Genomic DNA, 20,293 nt, shown 5'->3' on the forward strand with positions numbered 1-20,293 from the left:
TTATCAACATAAGTAGAATAACTAACAGTGCCTGGCATATATTAGGTGTGCAACTATTATTCTAAATTAGTTGATTTTTTCTTTTTATGTACCATACTGAGTAATGAAAGTCCTATTAGAGATTTACTATTCTACTGAAAAACACTTAAAATGTCAGTGACAATTTCTGGTGACTTCATACAATCAAAAGATACAATTAGTGTTGTCATTAATATGATCTTTAATAAATGGAATAATACACCATTTTACAGCAAGCCTTTTTAAACCTAAAGAGCTGTCTTAAAATTTCCTTCTCCAATGTCTCTGTAGCAATACAATATTTTTATTTAGGTTTATATATATCAAAGCATTTACCAACAGTTATTCATAGAAAACTCTTTAGTGGCTTAATGTCAGCTTTCATAGTGGCATCCATAGATAATACAAAAGAAAAGTGATTTGCTTTATTTCATACTCACACTGATCCATCAAACACAACTTATACAGCATAGCAAGGTCTCAGACGGCTTGTACAAAAGCAAAAATAACTGAAAGTAACTTTTCATAAATTCATATATGATATTCTATCTGTAATGTAAGAGCAAAACACACCAACAAAATATACCCGTTAACAAGAAAAGAGGGTTCTGAGGAACTGCCAATATTTTTCAGCCTTTCTTATTCCAGGAAAGCATCCTCAGAAATGAATACTCTGTAGCTTATGTTTCTCCTTTCCATTCAGAAAAGCATGACAGCTACACATCTCCATGTTTCAGTTACTACAATACCCTAAGTTAGTGTATTTTACAATTATCTACTTATCTTCATTTGAAAAACTATCAACAGAAAATTAAGGATGATTCCAGCTTATACAAACACTTACACAATATAATCTCCATGGAAACATAACAAGGTATACAAAAAATGTTTAAATAAATAAATGTGACCAGGAAAAGAAAAGCCACAGAAGCCAAGCAATTCAATGTTAAATTAGGACCTATCTTTCAATTGCATCTTTTAGTAATTTAGTTTTCTTACTGTTAAGTTGCTTTTAAAATGTGTTTCCCTATCGTACTTACGAGGGCTGGTACTAAGGTGGAGAGCCTGAGGCAACAGACTGGTTACTTCACTGCTAGGATTTTAAATATACACTATACCGATTTGGAACTAGAACTTGTCTGATTTAAAGAAAAATTCTATTTGGATCTGACAGTGTGATAAACAGGTTACCATAGGTTACCTTCTCAAAGCCATCCAAGCTATTACTAAAGCTATAAACTCATTAATTCACTTTTAGGAGAAGCTTTATAATGTTTAATTACCTCTTGAGAAAATTTTATCTCAGAGTAACTACTTTACTAAGTTCTCCAATAAGAAAAAAACAAACAAAATGAAACAATTTGTCTAATCATGTAAAACCATTTAATCAAAGAACAGAAATGTTTTGAAGATGGTGCTTTGACTCTAAGGCCTAAATATGCTGCAACATGCAGCCAATTAGTTGAGTCATTTTCCTCTATTCAGTAACTATAGAACTACACAAATTTCTATGATTAATTAAATCTGATATTATGTCCATGTAAATTAAGTGAAATCATAAAGTGAAACATTAAATGAACTGTGTGTGCAACAAGCACTTTACATATCCTACTGGATCTAATTCCTTGTTTGCTACCAACTGAAGTTTTTCAATGTGCAAAGGGATGAAAGGGGCCCTGAGTTTTTAAGTAATATTATGTCTATAGAGTCTAAAACATGTTTCTGAAATCTAAAAGTAAAAATAAAATGGAAAAAACCCATATGTTGCCTTTTAAAACATTAAAAACAAGGTTGTAGATTAAAATACAATAACTGCTTAAAATTTCAACCATAAACTGGACACCCTAATTATTTATTTCTAAAGATTTTTTCTCTCTGACCCAGATTTAAAAATCTGATTTTTTGAAACAAATTAAGTTTAAAAAAATGAATGTCACAAGATTTAATAGTAACACTATGGACATCACTGTAATAATGGAATTGGAAATCTCAAGATATCATAGATTTGTTTTGGTCAAAATTTTAATACACAGCATGAATTCTTTTGAAGTATTTACTTTCAAATGTATCAGCTATGAGATAAAACCCTAAATTTTTCTGTATATGCACAAACTCTCAACTTCAACCAGTCACTTAAAAGTTAAACGAAATTTGTTATAGTCCAGTCTATGTTGCAAAATAATGGTATTTCAAAAGTGGCCTGCAAAAATGTTCATAGATAACACCTGATTATTGTAGGATTTGCTTTTGAAAGTTCATCTTGCATTATGTGTTTAATATTTGATACAAAGAAAAATACAAAATGCTGTAGTTCAACCACAATGCTAAGCTTGCAGCAATATAGGTTTAAATTTTTAATGGCAAAATATACAATTCCGTATGCATGGCCTTTTAATTATAACTAATGAGAATGTAAAATTGTAAAACTCCACAATTTAAGAGAAAATGTTAGATAATATAAAACAAATTAAATCCTGATTTGCTGACAATCTGATGGTTGGATCCATTGTCAAATGATAACATTTTAATATTCAATTCTACCCTACTGAACTACTACTTAAGTGGAGTGTCGAATTTGAATATAACAAAACATAATTTTAGGTGTTCTTAAATATAAAGTTACCAAAATAGGAATGAAGAGAAAATGCTGTAGGAACCAAAGCTTAGATGTTAAGAAGCCTGAAGCATACTAGAGTACAAAGTTGGAAAGGATGACCAACTGCTTTCTTTTTTTACTACTGGATAAGAGAGAGATATAAAATGAAACAGGAGGGAAGCAGGATACGAAGGAAACTTTCCTGACACAGAAGATTGGGAGTTAGATAACCAAGAGACAGAGTAAGTCAGACACAAACTAAGAGGTGATTGAAGGAGAGTAATAGGTGCACCAGAGTGCCCTGAGATTCCCTCTATTCTATGTTAGTTTAATTTGGGAGCTTATAGTGTAACTCAAATAGTGATTTGCCAGATTTACTTAATTAAGGATATATTTAGAAGCAGATCATGCAAGATAGTTTTGGCCAAAGTTTGCATAGTTCAGAATCTAAAAGTTAAAATGCAATTTTATCTGAAGAGCGAAGTGACAGTAAAAGGTATAGTTAGAAACATCCCAGTCTTAAAAAAGCTCGTGGGGTGTATGTGGGAGTATTACACAATTTCTAGAATAACTGGTCTAGATAATCAACTAACATGTGCGTACAGATTCTAACTTTAAGGAGTTAGCTTGGAAGATAAAGTAATATATAAAGCAATCTGTGAATAGCTATGTAATAACCTGCATATAAGTAGTGGTACAAATTCAACATAAATTTATAAAAGGTTCTATAAAAATAAAATGTAATCTCAAGTTGTAGGAGCTAACTACCTACAATGAAGTATTTGTTTTCATAATATGAAAAAAACCCAAAGAGTTTATTGAAATATTTTTCCATTTTAAATGACTGAAGAGAGGTTTACTGAGAATGGAAAGTTCAGTAAACAGTTGTAGCCTACCAGTTATTCCATACGGCTTTAGAGTCCAAATCTGAAAATATTTTAAATAAAAATACATTCCAAATTTTTTGATAATTTCCACTGAAACACAGACTTACTGTTTCTACCTTTAATTATTTTCACATTCAGAACCAATGTACATTTTCTGGAACAAGGGGTACATGTAAGAAAGCTATACAAACTGTTTTATAAAAAGCACATTATCCTTGTATCCTTCCCTACAACTTTCTCCATTACTTCTCTGGATTAGTAAAAATTTCTGAAGTCACTAAAAGCAGAACTTTTCAAGATGGAGTCAAAGGATTTGATGAGACCAAAAACCCATGTTGAATTAATTCCTCTCAAACAAACATGGAATCAGTTTAAGAAAAAGTCTCTGTTCCCACAAGCCACCTTCACTTTCCCCTTAGAATTTACTTCACTTTTAGTTTTGCAACATTAAATATGTTAAGAGTGAAGAGAAATGAAATGGTTTTAAGATTCATTATGGCAGATGTAGGAATGAATTTTCTCTTGAATTAGTAATTATTTCTCAAACAACAATCAGCACAGACATGTCAACACGTCTTCTTATGTTTATCTAACTTCTAAAGTCATTATGGTATTTGTTTTGGCTTCCATACAAGCCGCGACTGTGCCAGAGGATGGCTGAATTTCTTACAAAATGTCCGTATATTTCATATCCTGTTATACATTGTGTAGGCAGTGTGGGGTGGGTGAAAGAGATGTGGAGAGGCAAACCGAGGTTAAAATACAGCTTTGTCTATTACTAGATGTGGACTGTGGGCAAATTACTTAGCTTCTGTTAGCTTTAGTTTGCTCACCTGTGAAGTGGGAATATTAACTATAATCTTCTTATGATTGCTGTGAAGATTAAAAGAGATGGTGTATATATATCCCAGGATTCAGTATGTAACAGATGGTCAGTTAGTACTATTTCACTCCTGTGCCTTCCCACAACTTTTTATACTGATACTGTTTTTTCTTCGCTTCCAATTACATATTTTAAAAGGAAGAATATTTTTAGGAATTATAATTAAATCATTTTTGTCTAAACCCAATTCAAATCAAGTTGTTTTAATGACTTAGTTCTGGTATATAATTAGGATAAAGAGATTAATACTAGATTTCAATTACCTATTATGTTTTTAAGATTGTAATACAATCTAGCAAAATGAGTTTTAATACTTTTTCATTAAATGGCCTTTTATTCAAAAGGACTCAAATGCTTATCTGCATGCAAATTTTTGTGATAGTTGTTAAATATTAGCTCTAAGAAACACATTAGATAACAAATTAGCAAATACGTATTTTAAATAATTTTGCTTGCTTATATATTACAAACAGATTTTAAAAGTAAATTAGTCTGACATATAATTTAATCTAAAAATTATCAAAATTACCTACATTTTCCACTTCTACTTTCTCAAGAGTCTACTAAAAAACCCTGGGGAAAGAAAATTATTTATTTTAAACAGGCTTGCATGAAATGGGAAACTATAAAACCATTCTTTAATTTGGTAGATTAATTTTTGAAAGCATTATTTAGCATCAAAAAACGCTGGAAAACTTACAAGCAAGTGGCTCAAACACAAAGTATAGGAGAATGTAAGATAACTCTTCTGTCAGAAAGGATCAGTTAGACTTCAAATAGCTATTTGTGCTCAATGTTTCCAATTGGAGAAGGAATACAATTTATTTTGACTCAAAGATGACCTATAATGTTTTAAAATAATATCCTGAAAGCAGCTGAAAGATACTTAAAGGCAAGAGAACTAAGTGAAAATTTATGGGGCAAGGCATAAATAATTCATTATATAGATTAAAAAAATAATAATTCAATAAAAGAAAAAATAATTATGCCAGAAGTCTAAAAAATATGTTAAGGGTCTGAATCAAGAGAAGGGCCAATAAAACGTAAAATGTGGAAACCCTGGGCACTAGTAAAAGAATCTTAATTCTAAGAATTCAAAACCCTGTTCAGCAATCCAGCTGAATAAATGGTAAATGTTGCATTATCAACTCCTAAGACCATAGCAGATGGCAAACAAGAGAAGGCTTAGATACAAGTAAGCCGTAAGTATTCTACACAGCAAAGAGGGAAATTTAGGCTGCCTTTAACTAAACAATGAAGATAGAGGAGTGATAAAATATTGTTTAGAAAATAAAAACCTAAATCAGGAATTTGGGGATTTGTATTTTTTTTACCCTTTTATCTTCCAGAGAAATCTTAGAGTTTAATTAGATAATGTCTATTAAGTACTCTGAGAATCTGAAAAAAATAAGTGAGATCATTAGTTTACAAATTGATAGAAAATGATCTGTGCTTACAAAAAAAGTCCCTTGTTTGACATAAAGTGCTTTACTTAAGAAAACATGCAGAGGTTGTCATTTTATAGATGATTATCAGTAATGAAAAAAGCAAAGGAAGCTCTAAAAAAAGCCCAATATGATTTGAAGGATGAATAAAATGTTATCACTAAGAGGTATATTCTAATATAATGTAAATGACAAATGCTGCTCACATATTAAAGATTATGTGAAAAATGGCAAAAGGAGAAATTACGAAAATAGGATTCATGAAGAAACAGTTTTGAAAAAAGAGAGGTAAGTTTGTCTGCTGAAAAATGATAGGTTTAGCAGCTAACCTTCCTTCAAGAGGAATGTGGCATGCCAGTTGAATGATTTTTTTCCACACAGTGTTTTAGGTCATGGGAAAAGTAATTATTTTCAGATAAAAGTCACCAGGCTTTGCTTGGAAGAGAATAAAAAGACATTACAGGTTCAAAACTATGAATTACTTTGGAATTATTTTAAATAGGAAATGTAATTTTATTTGAGTCAAAGATGGCCTAGAGGATGAAGGCTATAACACTATATTGTCTTAACCATCTACCTACCTACTTAACAATTCCATATAAGTATAGCTATATACGTTTTCTGATAAAAATGTGTTTCTTAAATAAATGAATATGGAACATGAACATATAAAAATAAAATCAAATGGAAAGTGTCTAATATTTGACTTCCTCAACTTTGTTCTGTGCTCTCTTATGAACTTCCAAAACCAGAACCAAATATGTTTATTAAAATGCCTGGAAGAAAATGTTTAGGACTTGGAAGGTTAAAAGAAATGGCATTTCAAATTAGGTTTTGGTAGGTTCCTTCTTCAGAGCCCTTTGAGACATTGTTTCTGCATACTCCATAAGGAGAAAGCAAGAAATCAAGTAGCTGCTTTCTACTGGGCAAAATGCACTGTCGCAGAACTGACCTACCAAAAATATGGATAGGGGAGAAAAACGTTCGTATTATGGAAGAATGTGTGCTCTGTTAGAGAGCTTACAAGAAAGCTTATTTGTGGCCTATAGACTATTGCACATTTAAACAAAACACAAGAGAAAAGAATGTCCGACAGTTAATATGTTCAAGAAAGCATCAACATATAAACTAGCTTGTGCCTAGAAATAAAACATGGATACCAGACACCATTGCAGTCAAACCTGTCTTAATTTGCTTCTGTTTTAATGACCGTTAGAAACTGGTCCAAACTGATTATCAGCAATACATTGTTTTTTTTTTCTTAAAAAAATATTTTGAGACCACTTTTGATACACACACATTTAATTCTGTGGTCATAACAGACAAATATAACTTCAACAAGACTAAACAAAAGTGCAAAACTTAAAAAAAAATTAAAAAATATGGAAGCATAAGCTAAATTTTTCTGCATAGCTGAAATCTATTTAAAGCAAGTCCTTGTTGCAGGGATGGAAGGGGACTGACAGGGGTAAAGCAGTTTGTTTTAAATGTCTTCTGCATGTTTAAATGATGCAAAAAATAATTTTACTCCATAGGCTTGAAACATTTCACAGACAGTTCATTCCTATATCTTTAGACACCATGGTTGTGGCAGTGCCTCCTTCTGCCAGGTAAACAGCAGTGCTGGATTTAGAATGAACTGCCCTGTCACTGCCATTGTTGTTGACCTCACAGTCCAGTGGTTCAGTGGAGATGACCCAGGTGGAGGGGCGCCACCGCTTAAGAGAATAGGGAGTTTTCACACGTTTCTTGATCTTTTCACCAGATCCTGATTTGCCATCTTGTGTTGACTCACCTACTGAAAATAAGAGTACAGGAAAATGTATTATATATAAAGAAACTATTAAAAAATAAAAAGGGTTGTAACTCAAGAACAGATCAAACTAATGTCTGCAGGTGGTGTTTTAGGGCATTTCCAAAAACAAAGGAGAAAATTCAAAGTTCTCAGCTGTATTCGCAGCTATCCTAACTTGGTGAAATGGATTCATTCATTCTACTTAATGATCAAAGTGGATCAAATTTTAATGACACTTGGCATATAATATTTTTCAGAATAATGACAGAAATACTAGAGTACAAATCTTCTAGTAATTCCCCCTTTCTGGACCTGATGAGACACTTTACTTATATAGAGCACTGCCAAAGGGTGTACCAACTGGTCTGTAATACAAGCTGCTCAAACCAGGGCCTAGATTCTGATTATTTTTTTTTTAATAATGAACTATACAATACTTTTATTACAAGTTTCACACAATTTTCACAGAACTCCTTAACTGACTTTTGCAAAGCTTGTATCCCTAGCTAACTTGTAGCTATAACTGATGAACCAGTCTGACTGACATGACTGCTGCTTCATATTTTTGCTTAGATTAATGAATAAGACAAAAGTAAAACAATAAAGAAGCATGTCAGGACTTCACTTATTTTTCAAACATGTGAGAGATTTTTTATTGAATCAGATCATAGTTTTTGAATCCTGGAAGCTACCTCCTCAAATCTTTGTCCTCTTTACTATGCAATGGCAACAGACACACACTTTAAAATTTAGTTTGTATTAGTGGTTCTCAACTGGAGAGAGATTTTGCTCCTCAGGGGACGTTTGGCAATGTCCAGAGACATTGCTGGCTGTCACAACTGTAGACATATCCAACCCCACAAAAAGAATTATCTTCTACTGATTAATTTTTGAGAGCTGCATTTTCAGACCATTTTGTAGTCCTTGAAAACAACCAAAAAATGTAACTTTTTAAAAAAAATAAATGCTGTTGGTCTAAAAAAGAAATCATTTTATATAGTGATGACTGTTAAACATTTGGGGAGCTCTCCTGTCTTGTATTAACATACCTTTAGGACCAGAAACCAAGTATCAGGTTATTTAAGTTGCTAGACATAATTATGTGGGAGACAACACACAACTCTTATAAAAGATGACACTAAAAAATCTAGAAAAACTGTGATTTCTTTATAGTGACATTTCTGAATTTTCTCTGGACTTTTAAGATTTATTAAAGTTAGTCTCGTAAAATCTAAATGTGTATATAGTAAATATTAATATGCTCATACTGGCTTCATTTTAAAGTCACACTGGCATCATTTTACTTGGGACTATTAAACTGGTGAGTAGTAATCTCAACCATTCACAGCAAGCATGCAAGTTGTACATAAAACAGCAGCTACATAAGGCATGTATTAAATTGGTAATTATTCTAACTATCGTGACATTGACTTTTTAATTATCAACAACAACAGAATGATCTTTTTTCTTTACAATAGCCTAATCACCTCTGAGGTCCAACAATATGGCTTATTGTATTTCCAAAAGTGGTAGAAGTAAATAACTGCTAATCGAAACCTGGTTCTGTCTAAGTAGTTACTTAAATGGTCCCAAAAGACAAGCAGGGGAGGTTATAGGATCCCTTCACTTACATTGCAAACTGCTGTCATCAAGGACATTTGTGGCTGAAAGATCCAAAGAATTAGGCCTCTGTGCTCTTCTAGGCTTTGAGGGTCCAGAATCTGCGACTGTGCTTGGAACGCCCCGTGTAAGAACATCTTGCTCTGAATATGGATTACTGTTGTTGTTATTGGAATTAGTTCGGCTACCTTCCAGTGGCCGTTCCCTCCTGTCCACAAGACGATCTAGAACACCTTCATCGTGGCCAGCCTGTTGCTCTCGTCTCAGCAAAGGTTCATGCTCATCAGGACTGGAATTAATATTCAGCCGGGTGTCCTCGCCAATGAACTGATTCTGCAGCATTTCTTGTGCCCTATGTGCCACTGTGTTGGCTGTCTGGCCAGATGGTACTGCCCCATTGGCATACTGCGTAGTGGCAGCATGGGAGTTAACATTGTGGTTTCTACCTGCCACACCATTCATGGTGACTGTCACTACATGAGGTTCTGCAGCATTGATTGTATTCATCTTGGCAACGCCAGTTTCTACTTGTTTCAAGTTTGATTTGTGCTTGCTGCCAAATTTCAGCCGGGGCTCCTTTGTTGAATTTTTGGTGTTTAAAGGCAAACTAGTAGGTCTCTTAGGAAGGTTCTGTTGCTTGGGGAGAGGATAGTTCTGAGCAGGTGGAACATCAGGAATTAAACATGCTTGGCCATTTGCAGCCTGTGTGAAGTCCTGCTGTCCAGTTACTTCTACTGCAAGCTTTATCAGTGGGTAAAGCAAGCTAGAACTGGTACTACTCAGTGGGTCTGGCCCACTGAACTGTTTTAGAGAATGTTCCATGAGATTCTCATCAGAACTTTCCTTGAGGTTCTTATCAACTTCTTTTGGATCCAGCTTATTGGTCTCCAAGTCTTCTTCTGTCAGTTGTAAGCAGACAGGGGTTGGCCCAATTGGCTGTGAAGCATTTGTGGCATTCAGATTTGTTTCATCTGAGTATGGCATCTCAGATATAGTGGTCATGCCAGTGCTTGGAGTGAGGCCAGTGGTGTTTGTGGTGGTTGTATTGGTGGACAGGCTGGTGACACTTGTTTCAGGGCTGGGGATTCTAGCTTGTGCTTGCTGCCGTTCATAGTTAATTGAGTTGCGGTTCTTTTCCCCTACAGTCAGAGGTGTGCTAGACATTGAATGCTCAGAGGAAATATTCTTCACAATGCTGTCAGTGTGATGGATAGAGTCTTCAATGTATGAGGAAGAAGAATAATCTGGATAAGGTCCAATCTTTGGCACACGCCTATTATGTGACAGGTTGCTTAAAGAAAGAAAAAATAAGAATGTACATTTACTGCAAACTGGATCTCCAAGTTTACAGCTCTGATTTTAAAGTATGAACTACTTTTTATTTTATTCCTAATCCACATTATTCTAGTGGTTACTTAAAAATTCTAATCAAATAACTGTCAATTAATAACTGCTAAATATTAGTTTTATATGATGTAAGCCTACTGAAAAACACATGTGGATATAGATATAATTTTATAGATGTTCATTATTTTGGTTTAGAAGACTTAATCTAAAAATCTCCCCTACAGTTTTGTAACATTACCAAATATATCTTTGTGAGTTGTATACTTGCACAACCAGACATAAAGTTTCAGAAGTGGAGGAACCATGGCCTATTATTTTTTACTCCCATAATTCTAGATACATAGTGGCTACTCAACAAATATGTTACAAAGAAAGTTTCAATGGCTGTATGTTCAAAGAATATAATCTTGTAGATTGTTGCAATGTGCTTCTGTTAAGAGGCATGGTATAGCAATGGAATGTATCTTCCTGGGTAGACTGAACCATATCAATGAAAGTCCTAGAGACAACAGTGTAAAGCAGAATTGGTCACTCAGATAAGAGATCAATGATTCAGATCCGATCTCTAGTTATTAAGGGTTCTTTATAGTCATTGTCACATCTTGAGAGTGATGGTGTGACATTGTTTTTTTGAGGATCACACTGTGATATACTTATGCTAGTTAAAATAAATGCCAGGGTTAGCTTTAATTAAAATAATCAAAGTATAAACATTGGGAACATCAGTAGATCCAAGTATTTTAGAAGAAAAGCAGCAACAGAACTAAAGGAGGAGCACTAAAGTTGAAGGGCTATGAAAATAGACTAATGAAGTTATGAGGGAATGATAGGAAGGGGAAGAAAAGAGAAGCTTTGTACTGCCTAAGAAAAGGAAGTTAGGAGGTACAGAAAGTAAGATTTAATACAATGAAACCTAGGGTCTAATAACTAATGGATGAACTCTGATTTCAAGGAAACCATTTAGAGTGACTGAACGTGAGAAGGAGCATGTGAGGGATAGAGCTGAATGACACAGGAGGCAAAAAAATGACCAAAGCAAGCATCAAGGGTTTCTTCTTACCATTCAAGTTCAAAAGCACTTAAAGTAAAAGTAGCTGACTCTTAAGGGAGGAACAAATACAATACTAGGGCACATAGAAAATACAGGTAAGGGGAGATGGCGAAGACTATCTTCAGGTACATGAAAAGAAAATTTATATTTAGAATCACACTGTATCATCCTTGACTTGCTGATATATAAGGAATAAGGGTTTATATGCTTAAGTTAATTTATCCCAAATATAAGTAGTGTAAGCCCAATTTGGGCCTGTAGTTCATAATACAAATAGCTCTTATAAATTAAAATAATAGAAAACAGCAAAGAAAATGATTCAAGATACAAGTGTATGTTTATCTTAATTTTCTCTAACTTTTTCCTGACTGCCTTTCTTAAAATTTTTAACATGTGTTAGATAAAATGACAAATTTGTGGGAAGACTTTTTCCTCCAAACATGGAAAAAAGAACCACAGATGGCACATTGTGCAAGTCCAAAGTTGTAGGAGTATTTTTAAAGCTCTTTTATTTAGTTATTAGTTTTACTGAAAGAACCCAAATAATAATTCTAGCAAGAAATGTCTCATAAAATAATATTCATGATGAGATGGAAATACCTTATGAACTGCTTCCACATGTAAGTACTAGTAGTATATTTTATAAGAAAGAGCATGGATAGCAAGCCTGGAAACCTTAGTTTCCAGTGCAACAGTGGTAAGACACATAGGCAGGTTCATGGTTCTATTTCTTTTAAAACAAACAAACAAAAGCAGGAGAAGGAGGAATAACACAAAAGATAAATGAGACAATATATGTAGAAGCACTTAGAAACTTTTGGAACTATGAAAATGTTTTATCTTTATTATTATAGAGAGGTTGGAACATTAATAGATAAAGACTTATCTATTTTATGATATCTTTAATATATAAGAACACAGATTCCATCTTGCACTTATACCAAACAAAAATTTTCAGTTAAAGAACAGGAATGTTGAAAGAAAAATTACAACATTAGATTGTATGAGTTGATCTTTGCACTGCTAGTCTGGTTTAATAGTATTTATATCCTGTTCTCTAGTTTCAGTATTCAATAGCTGATGGATGAAAAACCCCTCAGGGTCTTACCGCTCATTCTGCATAGCAGTAGACATTGGATTGACTGTTGGGCTGACAGATTTGTTTCTTTCCCATATCATCATAAGTTCGGCCATTCTCTCCTCAGCACACTGTGCAGTAAGCCGAGCCTCTGCATCCTGGTCCCAACAGTCTTCGATTGTCTCCTTGAGTGACCTCACTGCCTGCAATAATAAAGTACATGTCAATCAGTATATCTTGCAAGAAAAAAAAAAAGCATTGAGTTTTTTTAGTCACACGAGGTAAAAGAAAAATCAGTTTTCTTCAACAACTATTTTACATAGCTATAAAAACATTTTAGACTTCAGAAATTTATAAAGGGTCATGTTTCTCAAAAGGTGAGGAGGAAGTAAGCAAGTTTTAACTACTTGAAGAATTATCATTAAGAATAAGCAGTTGTAATGTCACATGTTTCTTCAAGGCCACAGGCTTAAGTCCTTGTTGATTCACAGCACTGTTTCAATCAACAGCCACTAATTTCACTTCAAAAATAAGTTTTGATTAGGATTCAAGATGGTGGCATGAGAGGTGAGACAGAGAACTCCTCCCAAAACCAGATAGTGTGAAAATACAGTTAATACAACTAACCCTAAAACAGCAATAGGAAAGAAGGCTGCACCAGACTGCACACAGACCTCACGAACAGAGCAGACCTCACAAAACGGGGTAACATAGGAAAGCCTTGACCCTGCAGACCCGAGCCCTTCCCCCTCCCCAGCTCACTCCAGGCGGAAGGAAGAGAAACGGAGCGGGGGAGGGGGTGGAAGCCTGGGACTGTTGAAGCCCTGGCCCTGGAGATCTGCTTTGCAAGCAGAAACCTATACTGTGTGGTACTCTGGAGGATGGGGAGCTGGGACAGGCGGAGAGACACATTCTGGCCGTTTGTGGAGGACAGGATCCACATTCGGCCACTCTGTGACAAGAGGAAAGGCAGTCTGAGAGGCTTCCAATCAGCTAGAGGGCTGCTGAAGGGGCGGGATTTGCACGGAGCTTGCTGTGCGAGAGAAGGGAAAGGGGGACAAGGTTGTCTGGATGTGCTCTGCCCAGCAGATTGAGAATTTTGGGGAGCTTCAGGCACTCCATCCCCCTGTCCTGGCTCCGAGGCCGCCCACTGTGATACACGGCCTGCCGAGCCTTCCTCCTGACCTGACAGCAAGGGCTTGCAAACTGGCAGTCACTGCTCTGGCATCAGGCCAGCTGGAGGGAGGCCCCACCTACAACAGCTAGAGATGCCAAGCACAGAGGTTTATACTCAGCCTACTGACTCTGATACAGGAGACAGGCAGTGTAGACAGGAATCAGGAAACAGATCTTTCCTATCCCAGGCATCAGCTGTGCTCGCCAACAACCTGCAACCTCACTCTAGGGGCTGAGCAGCTCCACAGACTAGAGGTTCTGGGCAATACAGGGGACCACACAGAAATAAGAAACATCAAAAGAACATGGTTCAGATCAAAATCTCACAAACCCCAGAATAAGGGCTAAATGAAATGGAACTCACCAGTCTTCCTGAAAGAGAGTTCAAAATAAAAATCATAAACATGCTTATGGAGGTACAGAAAAATATTCAAGAACTCAGGAATGAATTTAAGATGGATATTCAATCATTAAGAAATTCCATATCTGAAATGAAACATATAATGGAGGGATTTAAAAGCAGATTAGATGTAGTAGAAGAGACAGCAAATGGAATAGAAATTAGAGAAGAGGAATACAAAGAAATTGAGGCACAGAGAGAAAAAAGAACCTCTACGAATGGAAGAATATTGAGAGAACTGTGTGACCAATCCAAACAGAACAATATTCACATTATAGGGGTACCAGAAGAAGAGAAAAAGGGATAGAAAGGGTCTTCGAGGAGCTAACTGCTAAAAATTTCACCAATCTGGGGAAGGAAATAGTCTCTCAGGCCATGGAGGTGCACAGATCTCCCAACAAAAGGGACCCAAAGAAGACAACATCAAGACATAATAATTAAAATGGCAAAGATCAAAGATAAGGAGAGACTATTAAAAGCAGCCAGAGAGAAATAAGATCACATACAAAGGAAAGCCCATCAGGCTATTGTCACACTTCTCAGCAGAAACCTTACAGGGCAAAAGGGCGTGGCATGATGTATTTAATGCAATGAAGCAGAAGGGCCTTGAACCAAAAATAATCTTCCCGGCAAGATTATCATTTAAATTTGAAAGAGGGATTTAAAAATTCCCAGATAAGCAAAAGTTGAGAGAATGTACCTCCCACAAACCACCTCTACAGTGCATTTTGCAGGGACTCCTATAGATGGAAGTATTCCTAAGACTAAGTAGATGTCACCCAAGCGATAGACAAAGAGTACAAAATATGATTCATAACATACAAAGAATGGAGGAGGAAGAAAAAGGAGGAAAGAAAAAGTACATTTAGGTTGTGGTTGTAATAGCATACAAAGTGAGTTAAATTAGACTGTTAGATAGTAAAGGAATTACCCTTGAACCTTTGGTAGTCACAAATCTAAAGCCTGCCATGGCAATAAGTACATACCCATCGATAATCACCCTAAATGTAAATGGTCTGAATGCACCAATCAAAAGATGTAGAGTCACTGAATGGATAAAAAAATAATACCCATCTACATGCTGCCTACAAGAGACTCACTTTAAACCCAAAGACATACACAGACTGAAAGTAAAGGGACAGAAAAAGATATTTCATGAAAGTAACAAGGAGAAAAAAGCAGGAGTTACAGTACTTATTTCAGACAAAATAGACTTCAAAACAAAGAAAGTCACAAGAGACAAAGAAGGACATCACATAATGATAAAGGGGTTAGTTCAACAAGAGGATATAACTATTATAAATATCTATGCACCCAACACAGGAACACCTACATTTGTGAAACAAATACTAACAGAATTAAAGGGCAAAATAGAATGCAATGCATTCATTTTCAGAGACTTCAACACACCACTCACTCCAAATGACAGATAAACAAGACAGAAAATAAATAAAGAGACAGAGGCACTGAACAATGTATTAGAAAAATGGACATCTACATCCAAATGCAACCAAAAGCAACAGGATATACATTCTTCTCAAGTGCACATGAAACATTTTCAAGAATAGATCATATACTAGAGCACAAAAAGAGCCAGTAAATTAAAAAAGATTGCAATTATACCAACTAGCTTCTCAGATCACAAAGGTACGAAACTAGAAATAAATTCCTCAAAGAAAATGAAAAAGCCCACAAACACATGGAGACTTAATAACATGCTCCTAAATAATCAATGGGTCAGTGACCAAATAAAAACAGAGATCAAGCAATATATGAAGACAATGACAAAAATACAAAACCTGTTGAATGCAGCGAATCCTGTGCTAAGTGGAAAATATACTGCAAAACAGGTGTACCTCAGGAAAAAAGAACAATCCCAAATGAACAGTTTAAACTCACAATTAATGAAACTAGAAAAGGAAGAACAAATGAGGCTCAAAGTCAGTAGAAGGAGGGATATAATAAAGATTAAAGCAGAAATACATAAAATTGAGAAGAATAAAACAAAAGAAAGAATCAAGGAAAGCAGGAGTTGTTCTTCGAGAAAATAAACAAAATAGATAAACCCCTAGCCAGACTTATCAAGAAAAAAAGAGTCTACACACATAAACAAAATCAGAAATGAGAAAGGAAAAATGACTAAGGAGACCATAGAAAAACAAATAATTACGAGACAATACAAAGAAAAATTATATGCTAATGAGCTGGATAAACTAGAAGAACTGGACAACTTTCTAGAAAAATACAACCTACCAAGGCAGACCCAGGAAGAAAAAGAAAATTTGAGTAGACCAATTACCAGCAAAGAAACTGAATTGTAATCGAAAAACTACTTAAGAACAAAACCCTGGACCAGATGGTTTCACTGAATTTTATAAAAAGTTTAGTGAAGACCTAATACCCATCCTCCTAAAAGGTTTCCAAAAAGTAGAAGAGGATGAAATACTCCCAAACTCATTCTATGAAGCCAACATCACCCTAATACCAAAACCAGGCAAAGACCACATCAAAAAAGAAAACTACAGACCAATATCCCTGATGAACGTAGATGCAAAAATACTCAACAAAATATTAGCAAACCGAATTCAAAAATACATCAAAAGGATCATACACCATGACCAAGTGGGATTCATCCCAGGGATGCAAGGACAGTACAACATTCGAAAATCCATCAACATCATCCACCACATCAACAAAAAGAAGGACAAAAACCACATGATCATCTCCACAGATGCTGAAAAAGCATTCGACAAAGTCCAACATCCATTCATGATAAAAACTCTCAACAAAATGGGCATAGAGGGCAAGTACCTCAACATAATAAAGGCCATATATGATAAACCCACAGCTAACATCATACTGAACAGCGAGAGGCTGAAAGTTTTTCCTCTGAGAACAGGAACAAGACAGGGAAGCCCACTCTCCCCACTGTTATTCAATGTAATACTGGAGGTCCTAGTCACAGCATTTAGACAAAACAGAAATACAAGGAATCCAGATTGGTAAAGAAGAAGTCAAACTGTCACTATTTGCAGATGACATGATATTGTGCATAAAAAACCCTAAAGACTCCACTCCAAAACTACTAGAACTAATATCAGAATTCAGCAAAGTGGCAGGATACAAAATTAACACACAGAAATCTGTGGCTTTCCTATACACTAACAATGAACTAATAGAGAAATCAGGGAAACAATTCCATTCACAATAGCATCAAAAGGAATAAAATACCTAGGAATAAACCTAATCATGGAAGTGAAAGATCTATATCCTGAAAACTACAAGACACTATTAAGAGAAATTGAAGAGGACACTAACAAATGGAAACTCATCCCATGCTCCTGGCTAGGAAGAATTAATATTGTCAAATGGCCATCCTACCCAAAGCAATATACAGATTTGATGCAATCCCTATCAAATTACCAACAGCATTTTTTAATTAACAGGAACAAATAGTTCAAAAATTCATATGGAAACACCAAAGACCCCGAATAGCCAAAGCAATCCGGAGAAGGAAGAATAAAGTGGGGGGGATCTCACTCCCCAACTTCAAGCTCTACTACAAAGCCACAGTAGTCAATACAATTTGGTACTGGCACAAGAACAGAGCCACAGACCAGTGGGACAGAATAGAGACTCCAAACATTGACCCAAACATATATGGCCAATTAATATACAATAAAGGAGCCATGGACATACAGTGGGGAAATGACAGTCTCTTCAATAGATGGTGTTGGCAAAACTGGACAGCTACATGTAAGAGAATGAAACTGGATCACTGTCTAACCCCATACACAAAAGTAAATTCAAAATGGATCAAAGACCAGAATATAAGTCATGAAACCATAAAACTCCTAGAAAAAAAGAGGCAAAAATTGCTTTAACAAAAATATGAGCAACTCCTTCAAGAACATATCTCCCCAGGCAAGGGAAACAAAAATAAAAATGAACAAGTGGGACTACATCAGGCTGAAAACCTTCTGTACAGAAGGACACCATCAATAGAACAAAAAGACATCTTACACTATGGGAGAATATATTCATAAATGACATATCCGATAAAGGGTTTACATCCAAATTATATAAAGAGCTCATGCACCTCAACAAAAAAAGCAAATAAGCCAATTAAAAAATGGGTAGAGGAGCTGACCAGACAGTTCTTCAAAGAAGAAATTCAGATGGCCAACAGGTACATGAAAAGATGCTCCACATCACTAATCATCAGAGAAATGCAAATTAAAACCACAATGAGATATCACCTCACACCAGAAAGGATGGCCAACATCCAAAGGACAAACAACAACAAATGTTGGTGAGGTTGTGGAGAAAGGGGAACCCTCCTACACTGCTGGTGGGAATGTAAATTAGTTCAACTACTGTGGAAAGCAGTAGTTGGAGATTCCTCAAAAAACTAAAAATAGAAATACCATTTGACCCAGGAATTCCACTCCTAAGAATTCACCCTAAGAATGCAGCAGCCCAGTTTGAAAAAGACAGATGCACCCCTATGTTTATAGCAGCACTATTTACAATAGCCAAGAAATGGAAACAACCTAAGTGCCCATCAGTAGATGAATGGATAAAGAAGATGTGGTACATATACACAATGGAATATTATTCAGCCATAAGTAGAAAACAAATCCTACCATTTGCAAAAACATGGATGGAGCTAGAGGGTATTATGCTCAGTGAAATAAACCTGGCAGAGAAAGACAACTATCAAATGATTTCACTCATATGTGGAGTATAAGAACAAAGATAATACTGAAGGAACAAAATAGCAGCAGACTCACAGAACCCAAGAATGGACTAACAGTTATCAAAAGGAAAGGAACTGAGGAAGTTGGGTGGGAAGGGAGGGATAAGGGGGAAAAGGGGGTATTACAATTAGTATACATAGTGTAGCGGGGGTGGGGGATACAGGACAAGTAGTGATTCTGTAGCATCTTGCTACGCTGATGTGGACGGTGACTGTAGTGGGGTATGTGGTGGGGACTTGATGATAGGGGAGTCTAATAACCATAATATTGCTCACATAATTGTACATTAATAATAGCAAAATTAAAAAATACAAAAAATAATAATAATAAGTTTTGAGTTTGAAGAAATTTTGGCAGTGGGCTATTTTTAAGCTCTAGTTGAGCTTTTTCTCCTTTGCTCCTAGTAAAGGTTTCTTCATTCTAGCCATAAAAGTTGAAGTCTTGGCATTTTCTTCTTCTTTAATGCAGTTTCAGTGGTAGCCCTAAAAGCAGTCCCATTCTAAAGTAGCAGTTTCAGTGGCAGCCCTAAAAGCAGTCCCATTCTAAAGTATTCATATATATATCAACAATGAACAATAACTAGTCTCCCTTTTGGGGAAAGCTGACTTAAACTGCCTTTGAAAAACAGGTTTTTGTATACTTTGATAGACTGTCATCCAGAATCCTTTTACGCTTGTTTTTTAGATTTGTTTTTATTAATCTTCATGGTTTTCACCTGCTGTGATTCATACTTCTTGTGCCTTTAAACATTTATTTAAAAAAAGGAAGCCTAGGGCTGTGAGATTTAGCAAAAATATAGGATACCACTTAATTTGAATTTCAGATAACTGATAAGTCATTTTTTTAGTTTAAGTATATTCCTTTCAATACTTAATCTGAGTACTTTAACTTGCAAGTTTATTTTAAGCTAAAAGCTTTGTTAGCAATCTTGGCAACATTTTTAATATTTCCTAAAAGTTTTTGTCCTGTAACAAATAAATCTGAACCTTGGACCTGCAGGAAATTTGATAATGTTCTTTCTGGGCATATGCTCACTGAAGACCTTGAACATGGCACACCTTGGATACCATCTTTCCTGCTCCCTTGGGTCTTCTGAGTTAACTGGTTCCCCAATTCTTGCCACAGCACAGATTAAAGAGTCTACCTTTTAAACCTGAACATTACACTGAATTTTGAAATCTACTGAAATATATGTTCCAGGTTCTGACTATTGAGTCAAAAGTAAAATTCAAACATA

The 20,293-nt window shown here is 35.3% G+C and overlaps 1 protein-coding gene across 2 annotated transcripts in view; it reads right to left on the reverse strand.

The window, feature by feature from the left end:
• Positions 1–202: 202 nt before the first annotated feature.
• The window catches only part of BMPR2 (bone morphogenetic protein receptor type 2), a 238,261-nt gene continuing 218,170 nt past the window's right edge, over positions 203–20,293 (reverse strand). Inside the window, exons 11-13 of one of the 2 annotated variants that reach the window (XM_037009188.2) lie at positions 12,751–12,923; positions 9,256–10,535; positions 203–7,624 (exon numbers count right to left, since the gene is read on the reverse strand). In XM_037009188.2, coding sequence (XP_036865083.1) covers positions 7,377–7,624; positions 9,256–10,535; positions 12,751–12,923 — 1,701 coding nt within the window. In that variant the 3' untranslated portion in view covers positions 203–7,376. Of the gene's footprint in view, positions 7,628–9,255; positions 10,536–12,750; positions 12,924–20,293 lie in introns of both variants that reach the window. The other variant, XM_037009187.2, reaches the window with a different exon arrangement.

This window comes from Manis javanica, chromosome 12, assembly GCF_040802235.1.
Source record: "Manis javanica isolate MJ-LG chromosome 12, MJ_LKY, whole genome shotgun sequence".
Taxonomy (NCBI): Eukaryota; Metazoa; Chordata; class Mammalia; order Pholidota; family Manidae; genus Manis; species Manis javanica.